At 36.0% G+C, this 13,631-nt stretch overlaps 1 protein-coding gene across 2 annotated transcripts in view; it reads right to left on the reverse strand.

Annotated features, from left to right (window-relative positions):
• Positions 1 to 4,706: 4,706 nt before the first annotated feature.
• The window catches only part of LOC112053629 (opioid-binding protein/cell adhesion molecule homolog), a 116,105-nt gene continuing 107,180 nt past the window's right edge, over positions 4,707 to 13,631 (reverse strand). For both annotated transcript variants that reach the window (XM_052886581.1, XM_052886580.1), the window contains exons 9-12: positions 12,980 to 13,131; positions 11,159 to 11,266; positions 9,465 to 9,527; positions 4,707 to 8,945 (exon numbers count right to left, since the gene is read on the reverse strand). In XM_052886581.1, coding sequence (XP_052742541.1) covers positions 8,734 to 8,945; positions 9,465 to 9,527; positions 11,159 to 11,266; positions 12,980 to 13,131 — 535 coding nt within the window. In that variant the 3' untranslated portion in view covers positions 4,707 to 8,733. The remainder of the gene's footprint in view (positions 8,946 to 9,464; positions 9,528 to 11,158; positions 11,267 to 12,979; positions 13,132 to 13,631) is intronic.

The following is a 13,631-nucleotide window of genomic DNA, read 5'->3' on the forward strand; positions in this document are numbered from 1 at the left end:
TTGCTACTTAACGCTTGTACAAATTAATAAACTTTTGTCGACAGTCTGAGAACTTGATACAAATATTTGTATATATCATGAACTCGTTACATGCACTCGCAGTTCGCTGGAATGGAGCGATCAAAGTTAATAGTGTCGACTTCGTTTGCAGTGTGATTACTCGCACTACACGGAGGTTGTGGAAATACGTTTACCTACAGTTCCATTCTTATATTGGTGTTTTAATAACACAGTTTCGTTGATTGTCGGCACCGTATTTCGTGGAATTGACGAATGATATTCTTTACAAGTTAGCCCTTGACTGCAATCTCACCTGATGGTAAGAGATGATGCAATCTAAGACGGAAGCGGGCTAACTTGTTAGGAGGAGGATGAAAATACACACCCGTTTCGGTTTCTACACGACATCGTAGCGGAACGCTAAATCGCTTGGCGGTACGTCTTTGTCCGCCGAAGCCTCCCACCAGCCAAGATAATCTAAGATACTATTGAGATTTTCATGAAAGAAAATATCCTAATAACTCATTTTGGTGTTGGTTGATCCGAATACTAACCCTGGATCGCTAACCATAGCCGGACTTACTAACGAGTGATGCAGTAAATTAAAAAAGCAGTCAGTATATGTTTACTAGCGGACGCCCGCGACTTCGTCCGCGTGGAATTTAGTTTTTCACAAATCCCTCGGGAACCATGGATCTTTCCGGGATAAAAATGCCTGTGTGCTAATCCAGGCTATAATATATCTTAATACCAAATTTCAGCTAATTCGGTTCAGTAGTCGAGGCGTAAAAGAGTAACAAATATTCATATCATCAAAATCATCAGTTTTCGCAAATCTCGGGAAACCATGGATTTTTTTGGGATAAAAAGTAGCCTATGTGTCAATCCAGAGTAAAATCTATTTCCATTCCAAATTTCAGCCAAATCGCTTCAGTAGTAGCGGCGTTAAAGAGTAACAAACATCCAAACATCCAAACATACATCCATACATCTATACAAACTTTCGCGTTTATAATATTAGTAGGATAGATTACAGAAGGGTTCTGTAATAACACTCATCATCATCATTATTAACTGTTGGACAATTGCGTGGCTCCCTGCAAATCGCTAGCGCGAAGTCGCCATTCCTTCTCCATGGGGCCTGAATGTCCATCGGCTCTTCGAACTATGTGGCCTACTTAATGCCACTTTAGCTTTGCGACTTGCTGAGCTATGTCAGCGACTGTAGTTCATCTGCGAATCTCTTCATTTCTGATTCAATCACGCAGAGAAACTTCCAGCATAACTCGCTCCATCACCCACTGAGTAACTTTGAGCTTTAAATGTAAAGATGTCGCGGAGTTTCCCAAACGCTGCCCAGCCGACCTAGATTCGGTGGCTGTATTAAAACTAAATGTAGAGTAATCGGAACTTATGGACTCCTGTCAAAATACAACTTGGTTCTATATATGCTGGCGGGCGAAGAGGGGTGGAGAAAGGGCACAGAAATGATCCATTGCATTATAGGCAGACAAATGGGAGCGGCAAAGAAGGATTGATGCCTAAAAAGACAACCCCTTCCCGAAGTAATGTTTTACATTTGTACTGGGAAGGACGGTCGACGACTGTATAAGGTTTTAGTCCGTAGGGCACCGAGTACCATATACTCAACGATGAAGTTGGACATCGTCATCCAGGATACCTGGATGTCATCCATGAGGATTTCCTCCTACAATAAAAAAAATAATCCCCAAGACTGTGATGGACCTGCCAATGCATAGCTTTAATCAATGTGTTAAAAACATTTACTTAGTCGAGGTTACTACTACATTGATGAGTTCCTTAAAGATAAAAGCGCTTGGAGGCCATTGGATCACTTTCCACCTTCACACAAAAATTAAATTATACTACTGTATGCTTTTTTAAAAAAGAGCAACTATTGAGTTTCTTGCCGGTTTCTTCTCAGCAGAACCTGCCTTCCGAACCGGTGGCAAATAGTCAACTGACGAGTCAAAAGTGCTTGTAAACTGAGCCTACTTGAAATAAATGATTTTTGATTTTGAATAATATAAATAACACTCAATACAGGTAATACTTTACCACAAAACATGTGAGTGAGCCTATTATATAATTATTATGATCCCATATTTTAAAATAAAGCGTCAATATTTGCATACGTTTTATAAGGCAGCATTTAAAAGCTCATTTTCATTTTAATTCCAATGAAAATGGCGTACAACGTGTGCGAGCAGATATTAAAATAAAACAAGAACAACGGAGGCAGACTCGAGTAATTATATTTTAAGCACTGCCCTGTTTGCCTGTTTACAAATAGCTTAGTGCGGTTAAGTTAATCTAACCGCGGTGGCAGTGTTCTTTTATTTGTTTTTTTTTTAAGAGAAAATGTTAAATATATTATAGCTATTATTAATCCTGGAACTTGAAGGTTTGAGCTTGAAATATAAAGGTGTGTTACCACTTGACACTCATTTAAAGTTATAATTGCTGGAACTATAAGTGGCTCACCTGAACATAGCACGTTAAATATCCAAGTCATTTCGGTCAAGTGACACCCTACGTTCACAATTTTGTTTTCCTTATATCGCATACAGAGGTTCATGAGACTACGTGACTGTCTCTAGTTTTCCCCAAATATTTATTAGCGTACGGAACTGTCAGCTTTTATTTTTATGCATTACTAGTGGACGCCCACGACGTCGTCTGCATGGAATTCAGTTTTTCACAAATGTAAGCTTGTTTGAAGTCCTCGCAGCAAAAAAAAATATTGAACGTGAACATGAATGTTCCACGTCTGTAAATAGGTTTAATTTGAACAAAGAATTTTTGAGTTTGGATTTGCACTTTTACCGGAAAACTACACAACGGCAAATTAAGGTTTACACGAACAGATAAAATAGCAAAACCCGGCAATTTTGTCCGTGATAAACAAATTAACATTTAAACCGTTTTCACCCGCATATCTGCATAACAAAGAGACGTAACGAATGGGATGGACAATAAATAGGGGCAGATAAGGGTCATCTTGTCTTACGTATAAAGGGCTTTGAAATGATTTTAGGTTTGATAGTAGGTTTTAGATAATAAAATTTGCTATTAGTATTTGAAACCTAAATTGCGTTAGTGGCGCAGTGGAATAAGTAAAGGTTTGATTCACTTCTGGTGTTAATTTAAAATTTTGTAGTATCTATCTGAATTTGATACAAATTAAAATACAATATTTTCCAAGTTGGGTAGCTAGCTCATCGTATGGAAAAGACAATAATATCACATAAATGCCGTTCATTGTTGGTAATGGTGTGAACGAGTAACAAACATACACAATTAGGTAGGTACACACAAACTTTCGCTTTTATAATATTACTAGTAGACGCCGCGCGGTTTCACCCACCTGGTTTCCGTTCCCGTATGGGAATACGGGGATAATAGCCTATAGCCTTTGTCAATAAATGGGCTATCTAACATTGAAAGAATTTCCCAAATCGGACCAGTAGTTCCTGAGATTAGCGCGTTCAACCAAACAAACAAACAAACTCGTCAGCTTTATAATATTAGTATAGATTGTGTTAATGTTGATTACAAATTATGAGCTTTTCCGTCTTCTAAGAAATTTGCAATCGCCGCCGGGTCGGAAAGTTGATGGTAGAGTTTGCGTTTTAGATAGTAAATCGTGCTCCGTTCCTTATGCCTCGGAGAGTACCTGCAATAGACCTGAACCTTCTGTCGTATGCGTTGTCATTTCACCTGATAGCGGTTGCTATGTAGTAAAAGAGGGGTTCCATGGTGCTGGAATGGCGACCCCGCTCTAAAGTGTTCGTCGACCATGTGGACTGACGACATCAAGACCCCGCACTAGAAAGCGCAGTCGACCCCCCACTCGGTGGACTGAAGCGAGTCTCAAGGATTCGCTGGATGCAGGCGGCTCAGGATCGTGATGTTTGGAAGTTCCTGCAGCGGACGTCCATCGGCTGACATCCATCTAGTAGTAGGGGAGCCCGGGATGCTAAATTTGCAGTTACTAAAGCGTCATGGGGACCGATTGCAATTGGTAGATTAAATATTAGGAAGAATAAATGGTTATATACTTTTTTCGCTTTTAGCGGTGGAAAAAAAACTACAGACTTTAAAACAATTTTTATTACTATGGCTTACTGAAATTGTCAGAAAATTTTAGCGATTAATTGAAAGATTATTTCCTTCCAAATAAGTAAAAAAATAATTGCGCTCTTAGCTCGAGAACTAAAATATGAGGGTTTTATTTTGTGACTTTGGGACCCTCCCATTCCATTACATTACGCTCAAATCTTTAGATTTTTGAAATGCACACCTTTTAGTAATTAACTAACCTACTATAACCATATATGATGTTCTGATCGAGTATTTTTGAGTCTTTTTTTTGTTTGCCCTAATACCACCAATATTAAGGGCTCATAATTGGTGGAGGTACTGAACAACGTGTAAGGTATAGTCCCTGATGTTTATTTTCCTCGCTCGAGTAACTGCAAAAATCCTCTCTTCGGCTCCCTTACTATAGGGTATATGCTCCAAACCTAGATGGTCTGTTTATTAAAGATGCGGCTGATTTTGCGTGTAAAACTTACTTTGACCTTATGAAGAATTAAAAAAATAACGAAAATATGATTATAGGTATATATGGGTATGGGTATGTATATATATAGGATATGGGTAATAAATTAAAACACTGTCGATATTATTAAACATGTTTAATGACAAATTTATTATTTACATTATGATTCTATAGGCAGGTAATATTTATTGTAGTCTACGAGAACAGAGCTGTATTCTTGGCTTGTTTTTAACTTACAATATTTACATAACTTTCCCTAAAACTAAATAACGCTTATAATAAAGAATTTTTATCAAAAACAAAAGCAATTGCTGAGCGATTTGAACATCGAAATATAAAACTAATTTATTAATTTAATTAAAATATATCTCAATGATCAAATAACTTATAAAACAAAAACTACTACTTCCGGGTATTTTGCCTTAAATATAAAATTCGAACTATTAATAATAATTATAATTAGATTTCGATAGACTTAAAGTCTAATGACCTAATTGTAATGAACTTAAAACTAGCTGAATTCTATATATTTACATTTAAAATTTACATTATATTGATATGCTTTGTTAAAATAAGATATTTGTACATGTTACATTAATAACATCACGATTAATAACAATGTTTATTAATTTATATATTTTACAATATTATTATGTGCAAAGATTAACCCTAGCTATTCTGAGAGCCCATTGCTCATATGTAAGTATAGGCTTTACTAAAGTATCAATTAATTGTAACTTTAATTTATTAAGTAACAATTTAATGTAATATCAATTATTGAGTTTATCATTGTTATTTAATTATCAATATTTTTGTTTTTAAGAGTTAATAACTTAATAGAGCAAAATCAGAATTTGTGAAAAACAATCAATAATTTAGCAAAAGTTACGAGATTGATTCAGAAATTCCTTTCATATTATATCCTGATATCTTCAAATTGGTCTGAGTTGTCCAATCTTTATCATACTTTGCTGAATAATCTTAGGGCACCAAGATGCTGGAATAGCGACCTCGCACTAGGAAGCGCAGTGTTGATCGACCTCTCACCAGGTGGATTAATTACATTAAACGAGTCGCAGGGATACGCTGGAGGAAGGCGGCTCAGGATTGTGATGTTTAGAAGTCCCTACACAGTGGCGTGTACAGGGTTTTTAACTAGGGTATGCGATACGTACACACTATAACAAATAGAAAGTTCCTTCTTTATTATATGTTCGGAATAAGTCCTCAGGTTAGACAATGCATTATTGCATCTATGACGTGCACGCCACTATCCCTACAAAGGCCTATGTATGTATGTATGTATGATGATGATGATGATCATGATGATGATGATGATGATGATGATGAAAAACATATTTTTTTATAAAAATCAAGCGCGTGCAAACTGTGCGGGGTCCATCCGTTAGCGAGCTATGATGCCACCAACAGACATATAAACTAAAACATCTCATTGTTGCTAACGTTCAATATTCCTAAGCATGAGATGATGGTAACGACTTGAACCAAGTTCTCAAAGTAATAAAAAGGCAATAATATTTGTTACAAAAGTTTTCAGATATAAAAACTAAGATATAAAACTGACGGACACAGCATTGTGACCATTATTTTAGATTTAAGGATATTTTTTTATGAATAAACTGTGGCTTCACTTGTTCATATATGGCCATAAGGCTTTTTTATTTTTATTTTTTTTATATTACACATATTACAATAATTTATGTAGAATTTAATGTGCTCAATCACCCAAATTGTTCTTCCTTCGTCAATTTCCATCAAGACAGTCCTTCGTGATTAAAAGTACAAAAAACAATTAATTTGTCTGTTTGTAAAAAGTGGAATTTGTGTAATAAACGTCTGCTAACGACTTTTATGAATCTGTGTAATATTATTATTTTTCTGACCAACAACGGGGTCAATTATTAAATACATTATTTTTAATCAGTATCTACTTCCCTGATTTTCAAACAAGTATGTTTATGAAAATCAGTGCCCCTTAAACTTTACATGGTAAAAATACAAACTAATATCATATAACAAAACGAAAAAAGGTAAAAAAATTATCTATTGAACAAAATTTTGCAATGGATACTCGTGGAGATCGATTACTCAAAGAAAACAGAGTGAATGCGAGTGCCATTTGGTTTTTAAAGTAAAAGTCATGCGAGAGAGTTTTTCGTGTGAAGCGCAACACTCCAGTCAAAGAAAACCAACGGTAAGAAACCAAGAAACCACGAATGAGCAAGAAACGCGTCGCAAACTTTTGCGGTGCAACTTTAATACTTTCGCCTAACTCTTCAAGTCTTTGCTCTGTTACCGTATATTATAATAAAACTTATTAAATTTGGTGTACTTTCCTTTGTGCAATATTGGCGAGAGTTATTTCATATTTCACACAACTTTACGATCTGTTATATAAATTGAACGTTACCATTCATAATGTTAGCATGTTATAACGATGCATGTTGGACTAATTTGTTTATTTGATAAATAGGAGGACAAATGCTATTAATTATATATATATATTTTTTTTTCTTTATTTTACAAGTTAGCCCTTGACTACAATCTCATCTGATGGTAAGTGATGATGCAGTCTAAGATGGAAGTGGGCTAACTTGTTAGGAGGAGGATGAAAATCCACACCCCTTTCGGTTTCTACACGGCATCGTACCGGAACGCTAAATCGCTTGGCAACTACTGGTACTTGGTAACTAGCCACGGCCGAAGCCTCCCACCAGCCAGATCTGGACAAATTAAGAAAATCTCAATCTCAATCAGCCGGGGATCGAACCCAGGACCTCCGTTTTGTAAATCCACTGCGCATACCACTGCGCCACGGAGGCCGTCAAATATCATCATTATCAACCCATATTGGGCTCACTGCTGAGCTCGAGTCTCCTCTCAGAATGAGAGGGGTTAGGCCAACAGTCCACCACGCTGGCCCAATGCGGATTGGCAGGCTTCACACACGCAGAGAATTAAGAAAATTCTCTGGTATGCAGGTTTTATCACGATGTTTTCCTTCACCGTTTGAGACACGTGATATTTATTTTTTTTAAATGCACACAACTGAAAAGTTGGAAGTACATCCCCGGACCGGTTTCGAATCCACATCCCTTCGGAATAAGGAGGCAGAGGTCATATCCACTAGGCTATCACGGCTGTACTTAATTAATTATATAACTATAATAATACTGACAAATGTTGGGGCATATTATAAAATAATGGGGCAGACGTGTTCTAGAGTGGAAAACACGTACCAGTAAGCGTAGTGTAGGACGCCCTCCAGCTAGATGGTTCGGCGACATCAAAAAAGTGGAAGGATGACGAGGGCGGAGGATCGTGTGTGTTGGCGCGTTTTCGGAAAGGCGTCCAGCAGTGAACGAATACAGGTTGTTGCTTGATAGTAATAAACTTGGATAAAAAATAGTGCAAATAATATTATCGAAACGAAGAATCCCTTCAGCATTTTAACGCCAGCAATAATTAGGCACCAAAATCTAATACAGTAAAAGCTCATTATTCGCGAGGGATACGTTCTCTAAATGTGCCGCGAATACAGAAACCGTGAATATGGAATGGTATTTTATACGGGATTATATGGGATACGTTCTTGGGTGACAAAATAAATAACAAATATATAAAGAAGAAACAATTAATTGAAGTTATTGATTATTATCTAATAGCAATTAATTTATATTTTAATATAGGAATTGGGTCGCAATTTTTTAATCTGCGAATAGTGAAAACGTGAATAAAGGAAGCGTGAATAAGGAGCTTTTACTGTATACACAAATTAGTTAGATGTTTATTGTTTAGTCTTTACTTTACAAACACGAATTACAGTCACCTAACGGGATCTGACAACCAAAAGGTTTTTTTTTGTACCAGAAACAGTCTCTGCTAGACAAAAAATATTATATGGACTAGTAAACAGTTGTGACTGCAATAGTATTGTACCAGAATTAAAAAAACCAAATGTTACAGTGTTTGGCCCATTGTTATGGACGTATTCATGTCTTTACAGCATTATTTAATATACTTACAAAATTGATCTACAATGAGCAATTCTATATTACTTAATTTACACAGTAACATTATTCAATGTATAACATTAAATTGACACAAATTCAATATTTCTAAACTTATCATCTTTCACATCTTAATATTGGTTTGTAACTATGTTTAGACATGTAAGTAAGCAACCGTAAATGACTTATATAGTATATTAGATGTGGCAGAGATGATATTACAGCGAGGGTAGGTAGCGAGAAAGCTTGGTAGCTAACGCTCGCGGAATCCGCAGTCGGTTGCCAGTTGTTGTCGAGTACGGACTGCTCTATCACGTTCTGCATTGTATCTAAATAAAGAAATATTTTAATGTAATTACATTATCAGTATTGTTGACTTATTATATTTAACGTGTCGAAGCATTCCGTGTATAGCGCAATAGGGAAGCAATATAAATAGTTAGTGTGTTTTACTATTCGTATTTTGGATCCTTGTTGCGTAGTTACGAATTGTACAGGGTTTATTCGTCGTGTTCAGCGCTATATCGCTGCGTTCAACGCTATTTCACCATGTTTGGCGATATACGCATATTATAGCGCATGATTCAGCGAAAAATACATACATTTCATAATGTAACGAAGTCTTACACGACTGAAAGCGTGTAAGAGCTGAATAAACGTAATCAAAATATTTCTACGTAACGCGAATGGAGCTGAATTTTTGATGAATGAAAAAGTAAAAGTAAAAATCCCATCAAATACATGATTCAGATTTTCATACAAGTTATACAAATGATGAAAATGAACATTAGTCTATAGCTGCGTTTATACTTTGTTTAAAGGATTAAAAAAAAATAGTTTTTCCTTACCATATGTAGTCACATCGGGCGTGTAAAACTTTTGTTCAGCCGGTTGTAACGCTACCAAGTAATCTGTACAACAAAATGTTTGGATTATTACGATATAATTAACTTACTACGATCAATTAGCTAAAAAATGGATTTAAGTAGAAATACTCATTACTCATAGTACAGAGGCGCCTAAACGAAATTGGTATCTTTTGAACAAAACTTCCGCTTCCAAAAACAAACCCTTCATATTGTTCTAAACTTATGCGGGCCACAGACCTTCACTTAAAACTGTACAATTTTATCTAATCGAAAGTAGATGTCCGAAATTAGGCCTACTTTTCAGAGCGTTATAGAAATTAAAAATATACTAAAAATCTTCTACATTTTACTAGATCTTCCATTAGCCGAACTAATTAATATTCGCAAACTGGTAAAATAAGTTTTTTTCATTATTTTCACACCGACCGTAGTGATTTATGTGTCCTTTTTGATGCCTGTTTCATTGATTGACAGTTGTCTTTGCTAACGCGGACTGTCAATATCATAGTCAATCAATGAATGAGATGTCATTTTCAAATATTAAGTCAAATGTTCTGTTTATTAAACTGACAGTTTTCCTAGGGATTTGACTTTAAAAATATTGTCGTATTTTGACTGAATATGTCAAGTTATTGTCAAAGCCTTAATAAAACTCTCGCCTTTCAGTTTGACACTGATAATGAAATAAAAAAACTGCGGGTATGTAAACCGCGTTAGTCTGCTATTTATCGGTTTCAGAGATTAGGTTTAACAAAATTACTGATTAAAATAAAAAGTGTCCTATCCTTTTCCATATTATATACCAAACTCTGTATTTCAATAACAAAGATGCAAACTTCCATTAAGTAATTTTTTTTTATTTATTTAGTTTGCGCAAAATTTGATATTTCTGCTCAATTGGATATCCTCACTACTTTTTCCCTTTGTACAACAGCAAACAGATATGGAGAACTCCCGCTCATTGTCGATTATAACCCCCATAATTGTAACATATGATGCCCCGCGGTTGTCGCTAATAACGCCTATTTGTCCAGCTGTTCGCAATTTACAAACCCATTGTGTAACATTGATATATTTATGTAACGTGATGCATGTGTAACATATTTATAACTTCATTGTTGTTTTATTATAACGGATGACCCTAGTTCATGTTAATTCTAGCTAGCTTTATTTACATGCAAACTTTGCTCGTGCATATATTTAACCACGTGAATCCCGGGGGAAAAGTACTTCTTTTTGAGATTAAATGTACCCTATTTATTTCTGTGTGATTTCGTATTTGCAAAAATGATGAATGGAGAACGCTAAATCGCTTAGCGGTACGTTTTTGCCGGTAGGGTGGTAAGGGTAACTATAGCATGGCAAAGTCGTTCATAACACTCCCGATGGTCCGCGCAGGCCGGGAGGGGGCTAGCGATGCCCCTCTCGCACGACTTCATACCCGCGCAGTCCTTCCCTGTGCCCCCCGCGCGCTCGACTTCACACCCGCGCAGTCCGTTCCCCCCGTCGCCCGCATATCATGGGAGTGTCATCAACTTGTCAAGCTATAGCCACGGCTGAAACCTCCCATCAGCCAGACCTGAACCGATTAAGAAATTATAAAATCCTAAAATGGCGGTAGTAATAGACTAATTGTCACAAAACTAGTACTAAAATAATTACGTGCTACTTACGGTGTGGTGTTGTATACTCTGTTGTAGTTGGCGCTGGCGTGGTTGTCGTTGTCGTGGTCGTCGTCGTCGTGGTCGTTGTTGTTGTTGTCGTTGTGGTTATTTTTATTTCTGCGATAAAAAAAATTGTTCCACTATAGTTATAATCACAATTTTATTTTACGTTATTCGATTAATAATAAGTCCCAAAGGATGCTAATTTTATAACTATCAGATGTATTCATTTTATTTGTTTATAATTTATTGCATTAATCAATTACAACGGAAATAATACATAAAATGTGCAAAGGCAGTCTGCTTTTAGCAATGTCTACCAGACCACCTTTTAATAACGAATGAATTAATGTATTTAAATGCGAGATAGTGCTAAATACAGAGGGAAAACAAAATAATAACAATAAATACACACAAATTACATACGATTACAACTAGACAAATAATATTTGAATAAACGACTTTTAAAAGTTCCCAGTGTCTTTGAATTACAGCTTTCATAAAAAAGTCAAAATTCATTTATTTCAATAAGGCTTTACAAGCAATTTCGAAACTTCGGGTAATAATATTATTAGATAATGGTTATAATAATTGGTCGAAAACTTAAAATTAAAGTTACGAAACATAGAGAACATTTCATCTCTATAATAATTAAATACCACTAATAATAATAGCTTCTATTATACTCAAATATTATGATAGGACGTATTGTAATATATCCTTAGAATTTAGATTAGAAAATTACAGAAGCTTTCCCCGTAAGTAATTTACGTTATACCTACGTGTTGTTTTTCTTGATCGCGTGATAGCTGCCTGGAGGGCGATAAATCGTTCCCCAGCCTTACATGTCAGCTAACACTTTGTTAATTCCACATACAGCTTGCTGTGATAAACCTGCTGTAGTTCTACTTTCGGAAGACAGTTTATCTTTGGTTGTAGTGTTTACGAGTATTAAACATTTTTTTAAACAGCAAAAGATTTGACTGGCATTGGTAGATTTGACGATTTTATGACAGAGACTACAAAAATAATATATACATATTATGTTAATACAATTTTATTCGTTTGTCATAACTGATTGCCGCAAAACAACGCAATAATATTTCTTTACATTTTATATTTAGTAATTAGTTATTTAGTAATGTAAAGGAGAAGGAGCCGTGATAGCCCAGTGGATATTCAACTCGGACGACGCGTAGGTTCGAATCCGGTCCGGGGCATGACCTCGGTTCCAACATTTCAGTTCGGTGCATTATAAGAAATTCAATATCACGTGTCTCAAACAGTGATGTAAAGTGAGTAAACCTGCATTATGTATTTTCTTTATTCTCTACATGTGTAAAGTCTGCAAATATGCATTGGGCCAACAGGACTATTAGCCTAACACTATCATTCTGAGGGGAGACTCGTGGTCAACTGTGAGCCAAGGGCGCCACAAGGAAGCCATAGGACGCTCGGGATAATAATCTAAATATATAAAACTCAAAGGTGACTGACTGACATAGTGATCTATCAACGCACAGTCCAAACGACTAAATGGGTCGGGCTGAAATTTGGCATGCAGGTAGGTGTTATGACGTAGGCATTCGCTAAGAAAGGATTTTGATCAATTCTACCCACAAGGGGATAAAATAGGGGATAAAAGTTGGTATGAAACTTTGTTAATTTTGCAGCGATTTAGCTGAAATTTGGAATGAAAATAGATTTTACTCTGGATTAACACATAGGCTAATTTTCGTTCTGGGAAAATTACGGTTCCCGCGGGAATTGTGAAAAACTTAATTCCACGCGGACGAAGTCGCGTATACTTTATAAAGTTTTAACACTCACCATACAGTCTTAAAGTTCCTTCAGCCTTGCCGATGGTGTTGGTAGCGATGCAGGTGTATGTACCGGTATCTTCGCTACTGAACTCGGTTACTGTGAGTGTTGTACGAATCTGGTACGATGAAACGCGCACCTCGCTTATTTCGTGTTTTCCTCTGGAAATAAAAGATCATGTTATATATTTCAACACCTCATGGTAGACGACATAAAAGCAGGGAACTTCTGGTCATAGACAACGTAAAAAGCAAAGATTTTCTACTACTAGGATGTGTCCCTAGCGCGTCGAAACTAACGCGGCTAAAAGTGGTTAATTGTCTTAAATTCTTTTAGCCGCATTGTAAACAACGAATAAATATTGTCTGGAATGTCGAATTGTGTTTTCAAGAAGTGTAAAAACTATATATTATATACATAAGCAGGTATAAAATGTAGTAAACACAAAAATGTGCATGTGTGTGCTCAGGGGAGTAGCTAAATTCGAATCACTTTTTGCGGTGTGATATTGCAGGCACGTAACATACTATCTATTAGTATACAACCTATACCACAGCCTTTTTTGATGAGTACTATATATTTACTAACAAAGAAATTACAAATGAAGGTAGAAAACGCGTGTCATTTCGTAACTTATTTATTTAAAAAAATGTATGGTTTG

This window comes from Bicyclus anynana, chromosome 17 (genome assembly GCF_947172395.1).
Source record: "Bicyclus anynana chromosome 17, ilBicAnyn1.1, whole genome shotgun sequence".
Taxonomy (NCBI): Eukaryota; Metazoa; Arthropoda; class Insecta; order Lepidoptera; family Nymphalidae; genus Bicyclus; species Bicyclus anynana.